At 44.4% G+C, this 18,540-nt stretch overlaps 1 protein-coding gene across 13 annotated transcripts in view; it reads right to left on the reverse strand.

Moving 5' to 3' along the window:
• Positions 1–244: 244 nt before the first annotated feature.
• Positions 245–18,540, reverse strand: part of CACNA1G (calcium voltage-gated channel subunit alpha1 G) — an 86,854-nt gene continuing 68,558 nt past the window's right edge. For 6 of the 13 annotated variants that reach the window (XM_051994305.1, XM_051994299.1, XM_051994300.1 and 3 more), the window contains 12 exons: positions 15,513–15,664; positions 14,625–14,734; positions 13,322–13,455; positions 12,637–12,707; positions 12,350–12,428; positions 12,100–12,221; positions 10,108–10,464; positions 8,019–8,162; positions 5,229–5,363; positions 3,412–3,607; positions 2,800–2,972; positions 245–1,330 (listed from right to left, as the gene is read on the reverse strand). In XM_051994305.1, coding sequence (XP_051850265.1) covers positions 572–1,330; positions 2,800–2,972; positions 3,412–3,607; positions 5,229–5,363; positions 8,019–8,162; positions 10,108–10,464; positions 12,100–12,221; positions 12,350–12,428; positions 12,637–12,707; positions 13,322–13,455; positions 14,625–14,734; positions 15,513–15,664 — 2,432 coding nt within the window. In that variant the 3' untranslated portion in view covers positions 245–571. The remainder of the gene's footprint in view (positions 1,331–2,799; positions 2,973–3,411; positions 3,608–5,228; positions 5,364–8,018; positions 8,163–10,107; positions 10,465–12,099; positions 12,222–12,349; positions 12,429–12,636; positions 12,708–13,321; positions 13,456–14,624; positions 14,735–15,512; positions 15,665–18,540) is intronic. The other 7 variants (XM_051994303.1, XM_051994302.1, XM_051994307.1 and 4 more) reach the window with 5 other exon arrangements.

Here is an 18,540-nt window from a genome sequence, read left to right on the forward strand (position 1 = left end):
CTCTCCTCTCTCTCTTTCTGTCTCTGTCTCTGTCTCTCTCTCTGCTGAAGGTGGGACACAGTTGGGGACTTAATGCACTCACGGTCACAGCTTGTGCTTTGTAAGAAGAGGGACTATAAGTAGTCTGGTTATTCTAAGTTAAAATAGCCAAGAGATAGATGCCTTCTCGGAAATATTAGGAGACACATAAAATAAGAGGAAAACAAAAATCTCTTAAGTCACAAAATGTCGTACATCCCGCAAATACTAGATTCAATTAATTTAATAAAATAGAATATACATAGAGATTCTGCACAGACGTATTGCTTTCTCCCAATAGCTCCTGGGCACCTGGAAGAACTTCCTGGCCCGGCCCTTTACTCTGTCTGGTGCCCCTCAGCCACCATCATTCATGACCCCAAACTGCTGCATTTAAACTGTCTTTGGAAGTTCTATTTCTTTGTTTACCCAATGCCTGTTAGGATGATAGAAGTGATATCTTCCTTGGTTTACACCGAACTTTTTTCAAGGATATAGCCCAGAAGGAGAGGTTTGGCACCTGATGGAGCCTGGTGAGGAAGGGAAAGGTGATTCAGGGTTCCAGATCTAACTGATCAGAAGAGAAACTAGAAAGCATCAGCAAGTCTTTCTTTGGGGGGGGCGAGGAGATGGCCATGCTGTCAGGGGCCAAAGGGTCCTTGGAGTCAGTGGATGGAGACCTGCGCCGGAGGCAGACTCCTGGGTTGGGCAAGGGCCGGGGACCCTGGCTGTCAGGTGGTTCTATGGAGATGCAAGGAGGGCTCAGTTTTTTCTTGGGCCAGCTTTTAGACCCTATTCCTGGCCTGTTCAGTTCTTGGCCCCCAAAGCTCAGGGCACCAGGGCCTGGGCAGGTCTGGGAACAGCTGTCCAGAGAGCTGACCGCAATGGAGTGTCTCCTCTGTTCATCGGGCCACAGTGTAGGCCGGCGAGGGCAGCCCTGGGTCTCTGCACTGTAACATTTCTTCAGGTCCCTCAGATGTTCTCCCCCCTTTTGAGTCGGAGAATGTTGGGGCCCAGGGCTCGAGCCCCAGCTTGGTTGGGCATACAGCTCCAGGCAGCTGATGGTCTCCGATGCCTCGTGGCCTGGCTGGCACCTGTCCTGGAGAGGTGCCCCTGGCATCAGGCAGGGGGCTGGTGGCGTGTGCTTGGATTTCCTGCACTGGTTCCGAGGACGTTGCTGAACTCTGATGCTGGAACGGCCCCAGCTGGGAGTGTCCTGGGGAGCCATGGTAGGGGACACACTCACCTCAGCGACAACATCCTCTCTGCTGCCCACAAACTGCATGTCCACAGAGTCAGTCCTTATTGCTGCCTGGTGTGGGGAAGAAGGGGAGGGTATGAGGGAAGAAAATGGGATGAGCCTATGAAACTAATCTGAGAAGAGGAAGAAAGCAGGAACAAGGTCTTTGCTTCCCTCCTTGGGAAGGGATTTAAAAGAGAGAACCATTCTTGGATTTGATTTACTTCCTAATCATGGAGAGCCATGGCAGCAATCACAGTAAGGGTCAATACCCCAGCTGGGGACCTAATTTGCTTTAGCATCTTCTGGATCCTTTGCCACCTACAAACATTAGATCTAGTTTGGTGCTCTAGAGCTCTAGACCTGGAATTGAATGAAGCCATTTTCAGAGGTTTCAAAGCTTGTTCCTCTTCCTTCTCTAGGTGGTACAATGGTCAATGAAGAGTTGGATGGAGCCTCAAATAAATCCTATCTCAGATGCTCGCTAGCTTTGTAACCCTGGTTATAGTACCAGGGTTTTTAGGTTGTTTTAAGGATCAAATGAGATGATATAGGTAAAATGCTTTATAAAACTTAAAAGTACTAATTAAATGTAAGTTATTATATCGGCAGGAGGAGTAAGAATGATCTGATATTAAAACTCAGATATTATCATGATTATTATAGGATTCTAGTTCTAGAGTTGGAAGGAACCCGAGAAACCATATAGTTCATTTCTGTAATAGCTCTCTTACCCCTCACTTTAGAGAGAAAGAAACTGGGAAAAGAGGAGGGGGTAATGACCTCCATGAAGTCACACAAGTACTTGGATTTGAATTCAGGTCATAGAATGATCATAGTATAAGAACACAAGAATCAGACAGAAAGAGCCTCAGGGATCATCTAGTTTAATCCCTCATCTTCCTGCTGAGAAAATTGAGGGCCGGGGGAAAATTAACTTTTTTTGCCCAAAGTCTCACAACCAGTAAACAAGTGGGATTCTCTGACTCCAAACTCAATGTTCTTTTCAATACAACAAACTCCCTGTCTTCTCTGAGGCCCTTGGTTAAAGTGCCTAAATGAAGCTCTTTTCTCTCCCAATGTGTTCATTCTTGTACACAAATGCAGATTACTGGACACTTCTATGGGTACGCGCATGCACAAGCATTGTCAAATGATTTTTTTTGGGTAATAGGCCATTTAATCGAGTTTCTTCATTTTCCAGATAAGGAAACTAAGGCCTCTGAGAATTTGGTGACTTGCTGAAGCTAACAATCATAACTTTTAAAGAGATACATATGGAACCTGTGAAGTCAGGGAAGTCTGGATTCACATTCTGCCTAATGTACTTCGTACAAGCCACTTCTCTTTGCACAAACTGTTTCTTTATCTGTTAAATGAGGGAATTGGACTAGATGGTTGCAAAAGATCCCTCTCTACTCAGTTAGTTCATCATTCTAGACCAGTCCCTATAAAGAATCCAGGATTCAAATGCTCACACCCTCCTACTAAAATCTTTTCATTTTCCTACTTGACAAAGGGAGATGAAGTTCTCCTCTCACCTGTCGCCGAAGTTGCCTCTGTGCAGAAGGGGAGCACCCCGGTGGGGGAAGTTTGGGGATCATTCCCCAGTTGGAGAGGTCATAGAGCTGGAGCTGGTGGGACCCATCTTTGGGAAGCTGGAGGAGGGCTCTGGCATCTACTGGCTGGGAGTGGATGGAAGTAGTTGAGCCTGCTGTGGAGTTATTATGAAGGTTAGAGGCGTCATTAATATACCCTGAAACCTATCTTCCTTGATTTTCCGCACATCTCCAACCCCATTACTATCTCTTCTTTGTCTTCATCTCCATCCCTGTAATCAAAGATGTTTTAATTTTACTATTCTCCCAAAGTATGAAGCCCTGTCTCACTTCTGTCTACTAAACCATCATAACCTTGTTTAAAATCCTGGTCAGCATCTCTCTTTCCAGGAAATCAGTCCTCTGAGGATAAATCTTTTTCCCCCCAAAGGTTTGAAAGCCTCCTGAGCCTGAGGGCCATGTATTCTTTTTGTTCTACTATCCTCCATCTTTGTCTATTATTCAGCACAAGATTGAGATATGAACTTGAATAGGTGTACAATGATCGCTTTAGGAAGGCAATGGATGGCCACTCCATCCCCTTAGAGTTCCTACCTGATTGAGATTTGGGAAGCATCCAGGCCCTCTGCCCCAGGGAGCCCTGATAGGAGCCCCCATCTCGAAACATGTAACTGTCATTGGGAAGGGAGTGGGTCCTGCTGACCCCTGACTTCCGGATAGTCAGCAGACTTGGTTGGAAGGCAGAGGGTCCAGTGGCCAGAACCCCTTCAGGGTAGGGAAGAGTCACAGTCTGAAAAAGAAAATGGGAAGGGAGGGAGGAAGAGGAGACACACAGTTTTGGCCACCGAGGCACAATTAGGCAGTTGGAAACCAAATTCCCCACCCCAGCAGGTAGGAACAATGGGCATGCAGAATGTCACAGGATTTGGGAAAGAGGAACAACAAGGAACACTGAGACAGAAAAGGGAGACTAATGAGTTTTCAGGGAGGAGGCAGGATGGGGAGGAAGCTTTGCCTCAGGTTTATAGTTTATGTCATCAACACATTTTTATACATAGCTTTAGAATGGTAAAGGTGTATGTGTGTGTGTGTGTGTGTGTGTGTGTGTGTGTGTGTGTGTGTGTATCAAAGGATGGTGAAGGCTATTTGTCCAAGGATTATAAAAGGGTTCACCCAGGATCACAGAATCAGAACTTCAAGTGTTCTTCTGGGGATAGGTCTTTCTAAATGAAGATGTTAGACAGAGTTCCCCTTGAATATTCCTTCAGCTTCAGAGGCCAGACAGTATGGAAACTGACTCTGCAGGACCAAAAACTATGGTCTCTCGCCTTCCTCTGCTCAATCGTCAGTTTTGTTCTCTTCATTCCCAATTTAGCAACCTAACAAGAATATAACTCAGGGCTTCGATTGAGGATGTCTGAGCCTGGGACAGGACTCTGTCCTTAGCTCCCACTTCCCCAGCACTGGAAATCACTGAAGCCAAGAACCAAAGCCCTCTTGGGACTTCCAACCAGAAGCTATAGGCTCTGGCCCAGTGCATTTCTATTGGTGCAGCTGGGCCCCACTGGAAAAAGGAAGATTTATTTGGTAAATAGTTTCACCTCACCTCACCTCCCTCCCCCAGCAAGATCCAAAGGCTTCTTTCTTTTGCACTACAACCAAATCTGATTTGGGGGATGACTGGGATGGGAAAGGGGAGTAAGATCTGAGTCACACAGGGTTGGAGAGACAAGGGAGACTGGAGGATTTATCAGAGACACAAAGAAAGTCCTCAGAAATTAGGGTAAGAGGCGAGAGACATGGAGAATAACAGAGAAGACAAGAATGGTCCCCTTCTAAAAGTGGGGAAATAAATCATGTTGGTCAAAGCAGAGGAAAAAGCAGTGCCCCACTACACAGTGGTAAATGTCTAATGTTGATAAGGGTGGAGTGGAAGATGGAGAAGAAGGGAAGGAGGAATGGGGGTATAGCTTGGGCAGGGCTCCAAATACAGGGGGCTGAGTCTGGACCCCCAGAGCAGAGGTCTAGGGTCTCCAGGACGCACAGCATCAGCTGCCTGGTTCTGCAGCCTGGCAGGGCCAATTCAGAGGGGAGTGTGGAAAGCACTCAGTTTAATACTTTGAGGTATATTCCACCCCCCACCCTTCCTTGTATTCCTTATGGGAAAGGTCACACACATTCAACCTTTGTGTCTCTCTACTCTTTTTGAAGGAGAGTTGGTGAGAGATGTTAATTTGGAAAAAAAAATAAGAGCTGTAACTGAATTAATGTATCTGGGATAAAGAGTGAGAACTGAAGGCTTTGAGAAGAGGGGAGTGGGAATGGGGGGCTGAGGGAGGGAAAGCCCCAATGCCAGTATTCAGAGCCCTGCGCCGAGCTAAGGGAGAGAGTGAGCAGATCTATGTATGTACATTTCTTTCCAGGGCACTAAGTAAAAGTATGTGAGTGTCATCAGGCAAAGAATCATCCGTCAGAGCTAAGGAGCAGGACTGTTCAGACAGAATATCTGACGTCAGAGACAGAGCCTCCATCTCAGCTAGAGGGATCTAAACAAGGAGAGAGATGATCAAGCATAAGAAACCAGGACAAAAAAAAAATGGAAAAAAAAAGAAATTTTTTTTCTTTCTTTCTTTCTTTTTTTCTTTTTTAACAAAACACATTGAAAAAAGTACAACAAAAACCTCCCTCCTCTTTCCCACCACCTCCAACAAACTGACATTCCTTAGACTTTCCTGACTGTAACACACACACACACACACACACACACACACACACACACACACACAGCAGAGCATGAATTCGAAGGGTCGCCACATATACAAAAGGACTGAGAGCAAACATCGACTGAACCTGAATAGCAAAGCACGAGGAAACCACATAAAAAAGATCCCCACAGATTCTTGCCACCTTGTGTCAGGGGGGGAGGGCTTTAGACACAGTCATGAAAGATGAAACCAAAAAAGAGAGAGAGGGAAATAAAGAAAAGGAAAAGAAAGATGATTTTTTTTCCTCCCTTTTCTCTACAGACAGAGGCAGCAGCATGGAGGGGGGTTGGGCATGGAAAGGGAGGTGAGGGGGGAAAATACCACAGAAAGTCTGGCTATGCTCTTAATATTTCCTCTACATCTAAAACGATTTGTCAAAGCCTCAACTTCTGACTCCTTCAATCCCACCATCTGTCCTTCTCCCACAGACATCATCCGTCTCCAGGAACGCAGGGATGGCCTCCTCCTCTCAAAGCCACCAAATGTAAAAAAATGGGACATGTATTTGCATACATAGGGGCAGACCCAAGCATTCGCTTCCCCTGCTGTTACCCCCCACTCCCCTATAAGATCTGGTCTGTGCACCTGCCAGGCTCACTCTCAGCAGAGTGGAGTCATGGAGAGAGCATGAGATGTAGCTTTAAATCCCACCTTTGCTCTCTTTTGGGTATGTCACTTCCCTTTCCATAAAATGAGAGGTTGGGGAAAATGATATCTACCCTTCCAGCTTCAAGCTCTTGGAATCTAAGTGTGGGAAACTGGGCTCTTTAACTATCTCCTATCTCAGTTCAGGGGCTTTCTCTGATGTTTCCTTCCCCAGTCTTTCCTATCTGAAATCTTCCCTACTACCATCTTATTTCATATATTTTTAAGGGTTCTCTCTTCCTAGGCTTCATGTTCTCACCCAATCATACTAAAATCCATTCCTGATGCTCCCATTTGCTACTTCCTACTTCTGGAGTAAACCTTGATACCCGTATTCCCCATTCTGATGATGTAACATTGGGAGAAAAGTGGGCAGGTGAGCTCTGACTTCTTTCTCATCCTATAGGAGATTTGGGATTCAATGAACTAGACTGGGAAGCTGAAAAGGAAGAAAGAACAGGAAATAAGAGGATGGGAGATTTAAAGCTAATTCCTTTGGTCTCTGAACAACCAGAACTCCTTTAAACCCTAAGTTGCCATTTTTCCCTGTCCTAATTTAGGAAACTAATTCCTTTGCTGTAGGGAGAGAGATAGAGAAGATTGTAGGGGTGTGAAAGGGAAGGAAAGAAAAGGCATAGTAAGAGAGGGATAGAAAATAGCAGAACGAATGGATAAGAGCTTAAAAGAGAGCAAGAGAATGAGGAATTATTATAGTGGAAGTCCCTAGGGGTATGATAGAGTTGTGATGGATAGGGAGGGGAATAGGAAAACATCCATTTCATGTTTCACATCTCACATGTTCTTAGAGATCAGTGTCATGGCCTAATTCCTCCCTGCCCCCATTCTTCTACCAACTCCCAAATCTCTTTTTAGGATAAATTTGGGCTTAAAATAATCATATAAATGAAGCATCTGTCATGTCTAAACAAGAACATAATGAGAAGCCACTATCTTGGATGATTGCAGGAGCCAGGGCCCAGGGAGAGGAATCAGCCTCTTGGTCTGGATGGATACATACTGGTCTAATGCTGCTTCCAAGGTTAGCCATCCAGGGCCTTTTGTGGAAAGCCCTCCCAAAGGCTCAGATAGGGCAGTCAGCACTGCTAAGAAAATCTCCTTGCCCCTTCCCCTTCTCCCTTGTCCCACAAGTATTTGACCACACACCCCCTCCCTCTAATCTCCTAGGTCCTGTTCCTATCTCTCTATTCCTTTTCTCCTCAGTGATCTACCTGGAAGGGCCCTAAAAACTCTCCCATGACTTCTCTCTTCTAGCACAGGGATTCTTAACCTCTTTTTTGTGAGTCATGGAGACCTTTGGCATTTTGGTGAAGCCCATGCACTTCTTATCATAAGAAGGTTTTTTTTTAATAATTAAAATATATGATAAACATTGGTTAGAAGTTTGCAAAAAATGCAATTTCCCCCATCTAAGTTAATAGATGCCCTGAAATCTATCCATGGAACCCTATGGAATTTGTGAACATTAGATTAAGAATCCCTTTAGCATTTTCCTGAATCTTTATGTATCTCTCATTCTAATGCCCACAACAGCCTTCCACCACCATTGACCCACCAACTCTCTCTCTTTAATGTTTTTTCCAGTCTCCTCTTATATTAAAACAGACCATCCCAGCACAAGGAAATACCTCCTAGAATACTGAATATTTTCCTAACCTACATTGTAACCCTAGATTTCTTTCCTTACTGGTCACCTTAATTAGTGGTAGATACAGTATCCCCCCTTCCAATACTAAAGTGGCAAGGCAGGGCACACAACACAGGGACAGTAACCTGAGGTTCGGAGTCGCCCTGGCCAGGGGCGGGAGGGAAGGTGTAGGGCCGGCCCAAAGAGCTGGACAGCTCATCCATCAATTTCAACTCCCCCTCCAGAGACCCCTGGATCAGCAGGGAGATGGTGTCAAACAGTTGTCTGTCCTGAGTGGTGTCAAGGAGAAGTTGGGGAAAAAAGAGGGGTTGGGGGAGAAAGTCCAAGAGGAAAGGGAAAGCAGACAAAAGAGTGACATATAGAGAAAGGGAGATAGAAGGAAATAAGTAGGAAGTGGGGAAATGAATTGGGAAAGATGAGTAGGAAAGAAGAAATGAGGAGAGAGAAGAGCATTAGAAAGAAAAAGGTAAGGAAGATGGATTGAGAGAGAAAAAGGATGTGTATGAGATTATTAGAAAGAAGGATTTGGAAGGAGTGGGATACAGAGAACAAAGGGAATAGGAAATAGAGAAAGGAGAATGAAGGAGAGAGATGGAGGATGTAGAGAGAGAATGGATAGAGAGAGAAGATGAAGAGGATGAGGAATAAAGAAAAAACAAATAAGAGAGTGAGGTGAGGAAGAAAGGATTAAGGAAAGGAAGTAGGAAAGAGGATGGAAGAAAAAGAATGAGGGAAGGATAAAGGAGAGAAGGTGAGAGAAAGAAAGATTGAGGGAAAGGATGAAGGAGAGAAGGTATGAGAGAGATAAAAGATGAGGCAAAAGATGAAAAAGGTGAGTTAGAGAGAAAGAAGGATGAAGAAAAAAGAAGAGATGAGAGAGAAGGAAGGGTCAGAATAGAGGGAAAGAGTGAAGAAGAGGAGGATGAGGATTAAAGAAAAAACAAATGAGAGAGTAAGGATGAGGAAGAAAGAATTAAGGAGAGGAAGTGGGAAAGAGAAAGATTGAAGGAAAGGATGAAAGAAAATGAGTGAGAGAAAGAATGAGGGAAGGATAAAGGAGAGAAGGTGAGAGAAAGAAAGATTGAGGGAAAGGATGAAGGAGAGAAGGTGAGAGAAAGAATGAGGGAAAGGATGAAGGAGAGAAGGTGAGAGAAAGAATGAGGGAAAGAATAAAGGAGAGGAGGTGAGAGAGAAAGGATGAGACAAAGGATGAAAGAAGGTGAGTTAGAGAGAAAAGAAGGATGAAGAAAAAAGAAGGAGTGAGAGAAAGAAAAAAGGCTTAGAACAGAGAGAATGAGAGTGAAGATGTCATGGAATGATAGAAATGGAGAGAATGAAGAAGTCGAGGGACAGAGTATGATGGAAGCAAAAAAGGAAGATATGAAGAGGAAATAGGAAAGGTTAATGAAAATGTGAATTGAGAAGGGTGAAAAAGAGAAAACAAGAAAATAAGAAGAAAGAGGGGTAGAGAGAAGATGAGGGGAAGGATATGAGAGGGCATTAAAACAAAGAAAGCTTTTTAGAAAGCTCAGTCCTGAATCAAGGAAGGAGAGTCCAGATCAGCACTGGAAAACAAATGCGTTTGCTTGGAGGAAAAAAATCAGTGGGGGAGTTCTGTTACCTCTGGCAAGGAGACTAACCCTCTGCTTCTATCAGAAAGCACCATCCCCAGTGGTGACTGTCACCGCTCACACACTCCTTCCTAGCCCCCTGAAGAGCAGAGACAGGGTGCTGAGAGCAGCACCATGACTCTTCTAGGTCAGGGCCAGTCAGGCTGCCTGGTAAGCAGATCCCACAGGTACCTGGGGACCACCCAGTGCTGGGGGCAATGTTTTACTGTCACAGCTTCCCTTGAAGGAGACAGGAAGAGACAAGAGCTTTGCTGCTGACAGCAGCCTTGGTGAGGAGTTGGAGCACCTTCCCAACCTCCCTAACTGCCCCATCTCTGTCAGCACCATCCCCTGGGGCGATGCCCTTTCAAGCTCTCATTGTCTCCTCTAGGGAGGCAGTGGAGCCTGTGGCTTGGGGGCTTGATCAGCTGGGAAGAGAGTGAGAACCTGGTTCTAGGGGACAGGAAAGCAGCAGCAAATGAGTGCTCAGTGGCTGGCTCTCAGTCTGTGACTGAAGGGTTCCTATTCCTCCCATCCTCTGCCTGCCTGCCCCATGGGGCCTTCCCTCTCTTCCCAGTCCCCTCATCCCCCAGTGGGGTCTCACCATAGGGTGGGCCAAGGAGAGTTGAGAAGCCACTTTGACATGCAAGGCCTGGGGGGCCCTGAGCTTCGGGCTGCCTGGCTGGCTGTCGGAGCCTCCCTCTCCCCGAGGCCAGGAGAAGGGGTCTCCCGGCATGGGAGGTTGGGATGGGGCCAAGGTCTTCATCTCCATCTCCAGCTCAGCCTCCAGCTCTGCTTCTTCCTTGGCTTCCTTGTTGCTTTCCTCCAAATGCTTCATCAGGACCGCAATGACCACATTCACCAGCACAAATTGGGCAGTCAATACAAAGGACACGAAGTAGATGGGGGAGATGACAGTGTTATAGCAGGTGGACTCCTGGTCACAGTCTCGGAGCGTGTCCTGAATGGGGAATGAAAGAGTTAGATTAAGAGCAGAAGTTCTTAATCTGGGTTGGTAAATAGGTTTCAGGAAGCCTGGAAATTTTTATAAGATATTACAAAAAGATTTTATAAAAGATTTCTGAAATATAAAAAATATAAAAAGATTTTATAAAATATTTCTAAAATATGAAAAATTAAAAATTACAAAAATGTATAAAATATATAAATATTTACAAAATGTTATAAAATATTTGATATGAGTTTTGTTTTAATTGCTTTTTCAAAGAGAAGAAGAAAGGGAAAAGAGTGGGAAAGGATTAGGAAAATAAAATAAATTGAATTTTCAAAATATTTTTATAACTATATTTCAATATAATTGTTTTCCTTTTTAATTCTATGTGCTTAAAAATTATTCTGAATTGTATGTTTAACATATATTAACATATATTTGCCATCTAGGAGGGAAAGAGAGGGAGAAAAAAAATTGGAACACAAGGTTTTACAAGGGTGAATGTTGAAAATTATCTGTGCATATGTTTTGAAAATAAAAAACTCCAAAAAAAATTATTATGAGAGGAGGGCTAGAGAATTCACCAGACTACTCAAGAATCCCTTGGGTTAGAGAGTATCTTGAAGGAAGGAGATATAGGGTATCCTGAGTTTAAATTCTTTTAGTAAATAGAGAAGTTATAAAGTATCAGAAAAAGAGAGAAGAGTTACAGGATGTCCAAGGGAGAGGGAGGAGATAGAAAGTATCTTGGGAATGGAAGAAGTTAGAAGATGATTTAGAGAAAAGAATATATGCAGTAGGTGAATGTGTATATGTATTTGTGCATATATACACACACATACGTATACATACATACATATTTATACATATATACACAGAAGTGAGTTATAAAGTGTCCCAAGGAGAAAAGGGAGTTAAGGTTTCTCTCTAAAGAAAGAGCAGAAGATATAAGATATTCTGACAAAAGAGGTAAAAAAGTTATAGGGAGAAAAGAGAAAGAGATCTCTTGAGGAGGCAGAAAAGTTATAGGGTATTATAGGGAGAAGGGAGAGTTAGTTATGGCTATGTTAGGGAAAGTGAGGATATATTTTAGGGATGGAAAATGGCACTTCTTAGGGAAAAAGGAGAGTTATAGGGTATGCTGGTAAGAGGGGGAACTATGGGGTATCAAAAAAGAAAGCTTTATTGGACTTAGAGGAAGTTATGAAGTAATCTGAAGAGAAGAAAAGTTAATAGAATGTCCTGGGGATATGGAATGAATTGAGGGTATCAAAAAGGGAGCTGTAAGACGGCAGAGGAAGATAGAAAAGTTATGGAATATTTTGGTGAGAGGGGAATTATTAGGTATCTTGAATATGGAGGAAACTATAGTATATCTTCTGGAAAAAAGAAGAGGTTTGGTGTCCTAAGGATGAAAAAACTCTCAGAGGCTTCTTTTGTTCCTCTAAACAAAGGAGTTCTCAAAACTGAATTAAGGGTTACCTTGAATGAAAGAGAAGGGGAGAATGCTACAAGATTTTATTTAGTATCATTTCAACTTCCTAACAATTTTTAGCTCAGGCTATTACAGTGAAATTCTGAGGACAGACCAACTACAGGAAGAGCCAGGAAGATGCAAGGTAGGGGCGAGGAGGAGGGTCCCACCTTCATAATGCCATTCCAGTTGTCACCAGTAGAAACTCGGAAAAGGGTCAAGAAGGCCATACCAAAGTTCCTGAAGGTGGCATGGCGGCCCAGGCCTTCACAGGGGTGGGTTTCATCACACTCTAGAGGAGAGAATAAGAGAGAAAGGGGAGGCCCCGTCAGCTACTTCTTTTGCCCCAGACTTTAGGACCCTCCACTCCCCACTTCTAGGCCTTGGGACAAAGTTCCCTTACACACAATTCCAACTCACCAAGGTCTCCAAAAAGCTCCACGCCCAGAGCTGCAAAGATGAAAAATAATAACATGAAGAGGAGCCCCAGGTTCCCTACCTGGAAAAGAGGAAAAGACAAGGCAAAGATGCACATGTTTATCCCAGTCCAGTCCTAAACTTTCCTCCTCCTCCTCCTCTCTCCCTTCCTCTCCCTCAATCCTGTCCTCCAGTTCATAGAGGAGAAAGAATTAGGCCCTCCAAACAAAGGAAGAGTCATTGGGGACCCAGAGAACAAATGACTGCCCCATCCCAGCCTCCTCCAATACCTGGGGCAGGGCCTGCATCACTGTATCCAGCAGCGCCCTCATGCCTACTGCCATCTTCAGCAACTTCAGCACTGAGGAAACAAAGGGACAGGATGAGGGTGAACAGTCCATTCTCTCCCCATTCCCAAACTGAGGTCTCAAGGCCCCAGACTGTTGCTGAAGGGCAGGACCGATGGAATTCTAGTGGAGGTGTTAGGTGGGGAAGGGGCCAAGAACTACTTTCCCACCTACCATGGAGAGAAGAAGGCAATGGGGAACTTTGAGGAACCCAACAATTTTTTTTACTCAGCAGAGATGAATGAGCTTGGAAAGGTCAGATTGGATGAATTGAGAAACAGTACATTTAACTTGGAGCTGGCCAGGAGTCCTAAAGCAGCCCAGATTCCCTTCCTTCCAAGCAATTTTATATATATTTTATATATATCTAATATATATATGTAATATATATACACATACATATATATGTATATATACACATACATATATGTATATAAAAGTAGTTTCATATTGTACAGAAGAAAAATGGGTTCACTTGTTGGGCAGAATGGACTCTATCCCAGAGGGGATCTTATTTCCTAATCCAACTCCAAGGTATTAGCTTTCCTGCCCCCAGCTGTTAGCTCTCCAAAGGCAGGATGGAGAGTTCCTGATGTGGCTGGGGTGAGCCTCTCCGGCAGACACTGACCACGGGCGATCCGGAGCACCCTCATAATGCGGATGATGGTGGGGTTGATGGGCAGTGATGCGTTGACCTCGATCTCTTCCAGAGTGATCCCCATGATGGATAGCAGTACGATGGCCAGATCTAGTTGGTTCCACCTGGAAACCCGAAACGTGTCTCCCTGGGGGGATGGAGGGATTCTGGGGTAGGGGCCAAGGGAACCCAAAAGGTGGAAGTGCTGGGTTTGTTGGGATAGAGGGGCAGGAAGCATAAGGACATTTTTTTGGACCTTGAAGCTAGAACAGACTTTAAAGATATCCAACATTTTGGAAAGGAGGAAGGGGACAAACTGATGTAGGATCACAAAAACCTAGTTAGTAGCAGATTTAGGAATAGCACCCAGGTCTGTCAGTCTCTAATACTCAATAATTGCTTCTATTCTCCTCTCTCCCAAATGCCTATTAACCTATTATTAATTAATTGTTAACCAGATTCTTATTCCATCCCACAGGATATGCCCATAAAGAAATCCAGACTTTCCTTCAGTTCTTGTGAATCCATTTGATCATAGATTAAAAAACTGGTAGGGATATTAGAGGGACATCTCGGTCACCCTCCCCACATTTTACAAAGGAGTAACTTGTTGAAGGTCACAGAGATAGGAAATTTCAAAGGTGGGATATGAAATGCAGATCTTCTGATCTCCCTTTCTGTAATACCAGGTTGCCCTCTTAATAATATATAGTATTTATAGTGGTTATAAAACATTTTATAAATATATCCTCATTTATGTTCACAATAACCTAGTTGTCGTGCTTTTACCATCCTCATTAGGAGATGCTATTATCATCCTCATTTTATAGATGGGGAAATTGAGGCAGGTAGCAGTTAAGTGACATGCCCAGAATCATAAATGTCTGAAGCAAGATTTGAATTCAGGAGTCTTATTGTTAGCTACTCCAGAGGTCCATCCACCTCGCTGCCTGGATGAATCTGACTATAGTAGGGCTTCTCAATCCCCACCAAGAAAGATTAGAATCCAGCTCTCTTGATCTCTCTTGGTCCTTTTCATCTCAAAGGAGTCTTCTCATCATTCCCCATCTCCCTTCTTCTGGACCTCATCTCCAGATCTCTGTTTGGCACTGTATTCTGAACTTTCTCAAAACCTTTGGGTCACCTCCCCTTCCCATAATGGTGAGAGGAAGGCAGTGGGAGGCTCCAGTATCCCCCAGATTTGCCCAAGAAGACTGCTTGGAGATGGCAAGAATTTTCTGGAGATTTAGCCCAAGGGGGAACAAAGGCACCTTGTAGTTCCACTCTCAATTACCTGTCCTGGAAGAATCGTCGGAAACCAAAGGCCACAAGTTTGAAAACAGACTCCAAGACAAAGATAACGGTGAAAATGTAGTTACAGATCTTCAAAGCCTCATCCAGGATCTAGGGGGAACAGATTCAGGACTTCATCACTGATGCCAGAGGGGATAACACCCTCCTTATGAGATTCTGTGGCAGAGAATTAGTTGGTCTATGTGGTAGACAGAGGGTATGTTGGATAATTGTGGACTAGAAGCCACAACATTGGAAGCCACAACTGGGAGATCATCAAATATAACTCCCTCTCTTTACAAATGGGTAAACTGAAACCCAGAGAGGGGGAAGAACTTTTCCAAAGGCACACTGTTTCTAAGCAGTAGAGATATAATTTTAATCCAAATCTAAATCCAAATAATCTAATAATAATATTAAATAAAATAATAATAGCATATGTGTAGCATTTTAGATATATTGTTTCATTTAGTTCTCAGAACAATACTATAGAATAGGTGCTATTATTATCATCTCATTTTACAGATAGGGAAACCGAGGTAATGACTTGCTCAAGGTCATACAGCTAATAAGCACCTAAGACAGAATTTGAATTCGGGCCTTCCTGATTCTAAGCCCAGCACTCTACCCACTAAGACACTGAAAAAGCCTGATTATTTTTCTCTTACACTGGAATCATGACTTTGAATGGGATTCAGAAATCCCATCTGTCAAAAATTTTGAAGGGGAATCCCTTCCCCTTCCCCCCCCCCCCACAATGGTACACTGATGTCTCTCCATATGGATAAGCTATCCAATAGGGAGGAGGAGGTTCCTTCCAATATGTAGGGGATGGGGGTGGGGCGGTGGGAAACGAGCTGTGTGTATGAGCAGGAGGGGGAGTTCTTACCTGAGGCTGCTGATAATGTTCCATGGCCATAGTAACCACGTTCAGGCCAATGACACCGGTGATGAAGAGATCCAAGTAGTGGCTAGTACACATGTGGTGGACGAGGAGACGGAACCTTGAGTAGTCTGAATAGTAAGGTTTGCATTGTGCTTCTGGTGGGGGAGAAGCCAATGACAGGGCCAGAGAAAGAGAAACCATTAGTCTCCCCCTGCCCCATCCATCTCCCCTGCCCTTCCCAAGTCAGGCTCCCCAAACAGCCACCAGCCCCAACACCAGAGATGGTCATTCTACTTCTATCAGCACCTCCATTCTTCCTACTCCCTCCCCAAAAGGGCAAATTGTTTTGGGGGGGGAGTTGGAGCTGGGAGAGGGTATCACAGGCATTTGCTCTCTCTAATCTAAGCATTTCTACTGATACCTCTCCAGGTAAGGTAGGGCATTGAACATGCACAGCTCCTAATCCAGATTAGGGAACAGGTGAGACAACCTCCTCCCCTTACATTTGGGGTCCAAAGAGCACTTATTCCTCAAGAAGAAAAAGAAAACTTTCTCCACTCTCCTTCACCTTTCCACTCTATAGACAAAGCTAGATCCAAAAATAGGAAGGAAAAAAAGGAAAGGGGAAAAAAAGGATTACATGAAGCTCAGTGGGGGTGGAAGAGTGCTACAAAAAAGATTAAATGGAGCTAAAGATTTGGAATTAAAAGTAGAGATTAGAATTTGGACAGTTCCAGGACTGGATCTCAGGGAAGGGGACAACACCAGCCCCATCCTCCCAAGTTCCTTCCCCTCTACAAACCCCACTCTGATGCCCATGTGTTCCTGGAGTGGAGGTGGAGGAAGAGGATCTGCTCTCATGCTAGATATAAGCTCTTGGAATCCTGAATGTTTGAGGAGATAAACTAATTTGCTCACCTAATCTCTAATGAGGAAATGCCCAGCCTGAGACCATAAATTCAGGGCAGCATGATAATGCATATTGGAGTGGAAGAGGCTGTCTGAGATCTGTCAGAAGCATAATATTACTCTTGTAATTAGCAGATCAGCCAGTGATTAAAATCACTGCCCTAGGAGTACTACTGTCCCTTAGAGGCATTAAGGACAAAACTAGGGAGCAAGATACAACCTAGATAAAGACTGAGGGTTGGGGTGGATCTCGGGAGAGCAGAAAAGAGTAACATTCCTTTCATTTGGGGGAAAGTGTTTTGGGGACTGATCAGGCTTCCTGGCAGCTCCATCAAACAGACATGGATCTCAGACAGTCCTTCTCCCCCATCCTAAGGAGGCCTAGGAGGACACAAGCCCATCAGCAGCATGGACTGCACCCCAGAATGGGGCTGGCTGGTTCCAATAGGAAGTTGTGACCCTAAACCAGCTCATACTTAGGACCCCATCCTAGTACTGGTTATTTAACAGAGGGATAGACTGAATCAGGAAACGCAAAGGAAGTGGGACCCAGATGAAAATTGAAAAAAGAAGTCAGAGCTTGAAATTGTCTAAAGGTGAAAAAACCCCAGCAACAAAAAAACAAGCAGTTCTCACATAGTCAACTCTCAGTTATCTAATGTGAAAAGACAATGATGCGAATAATCTCTGCCTTCCCCCACCCCCAAAACCAAAGTATTTTAGGATTTGTCTTTTCAATTTGGGAATACATTATGATTTTTGTTTTATTTCCAGGCACTGAAGATTGATTCTCTAAATGATGATTGGCTCAAGACAGTATCTCCCCGAGGAAAGATGCCAGTTTAGCCGGAGGTAGGCGGGGGGAAGGTCAGTCTGGGCTGAGAACAACAAAATCTTGGATCTTTCATTGGGTGGGTAACAGAGAGTTGACTGGAGACAAGTGAGGATTCTTCCCTCTATCCCTGTAAAAGCTGGGAAGGAGCTGAGCTGTGCAGCTTGAGAGGCGGGATTTCTCTAGCTCTACATTAATCTCCATAAAAGCTGAGAGCACCCGATCCCATTATGCTAAAATATGAATGGGGAATTAACCAAGATGTTTGAATACAATTAAGCTAGAAACACTGTCTTCTTATTAGCCCCATTATTAGCTGAGACAATGCAGAAGGGAACTGGAGGGAGGGAGGGCATCTTCCTTATCCCTTTACCCCAAACTGAATATTTATATAGGCTTAATTCATATGCAATTTTGGTGGCCAAATTGAGAGGTCCCCACCTCTGCCCCTGTTCTCATTCTATCCCTCTGAGTGATAGCCACAGTGGGATTCAGTCAGGGGCTCCTGACAGGCAAGTCCTCCAAGACTCTCCCCCATCCCCCAAAAAAGGCCAGGGAGGCAAGGTTAAGCAGGAGTGGGGGTGTCTGCCTAGAGCAGGGTTGATCACTAACCATCCCAAGCAATCATAAGGCAGCCTCCCCTGTCTCCCCTTCCCTGTCCCCCTCCTCATCTCCCACTATAACATGGAGAAACATCTAGAAACCCTTCATTGATATTTCAGAGGCATCAAAACCTAGAACATCAGAGCTGGAAGAAACCTTAGAGATTGTCTAATACGATCCACTCATTTTATAGAGGAGGAAACTGAGGCTCAGGGATTTGACATGATCTTTTCAAGGTTACAAATCTAGCTAAGGGGTAGAACTGGGAATAGAAGACATATTCCCTGCCTCCCAGTGCAGTCATTTTCCTCCTCTCCATCCCTTTCCCCACTCCCTCTCCAAACCACTGTTGGGTTTTATTTTATATTTTTGATCATATTTAGACATAAACCCTCAAGGGCATCCACCTGTGGACAACCCTCGCGGAGGCGATCCAACCCTGCTTAGCATTCTCTTAGCTACATGGGGCAGGGGGTGGCACATCCCCCACATGCCTGGCATGCAGATTAGTGTAAATGTAGATTACCTTGTCAGGGGGCCACAAATTTAGTTGCTTTGGAAGCTACTGTCTCAGCCACAACAGCCCAGGGAGATTGGGGGCGGGGAAGGAGGGAGAGGTATGGGGAAACTCTTACTTAAGTCATTGGGGAAGTCCTTGGTTGATTGGAAATTATCCTGGGGTCCATG

This window comes from Antechinus flavipes, chromosome 4 (assembly GCF_016432865.1).
Source record: "Antechinus flavipes isolate AdamAnt ecotype Samford, QLD, Australia chromosome 4, AdamAnt_v2, whole genome shotgun sequence".
NCBI classification, from domain to species: domain Eukaryota; kingdom Metazoa; phylum Chordata; class Mammalia; order Dasyuromorphia; family Dasyuridae; genus Antechinus; species Antechinus flavipes.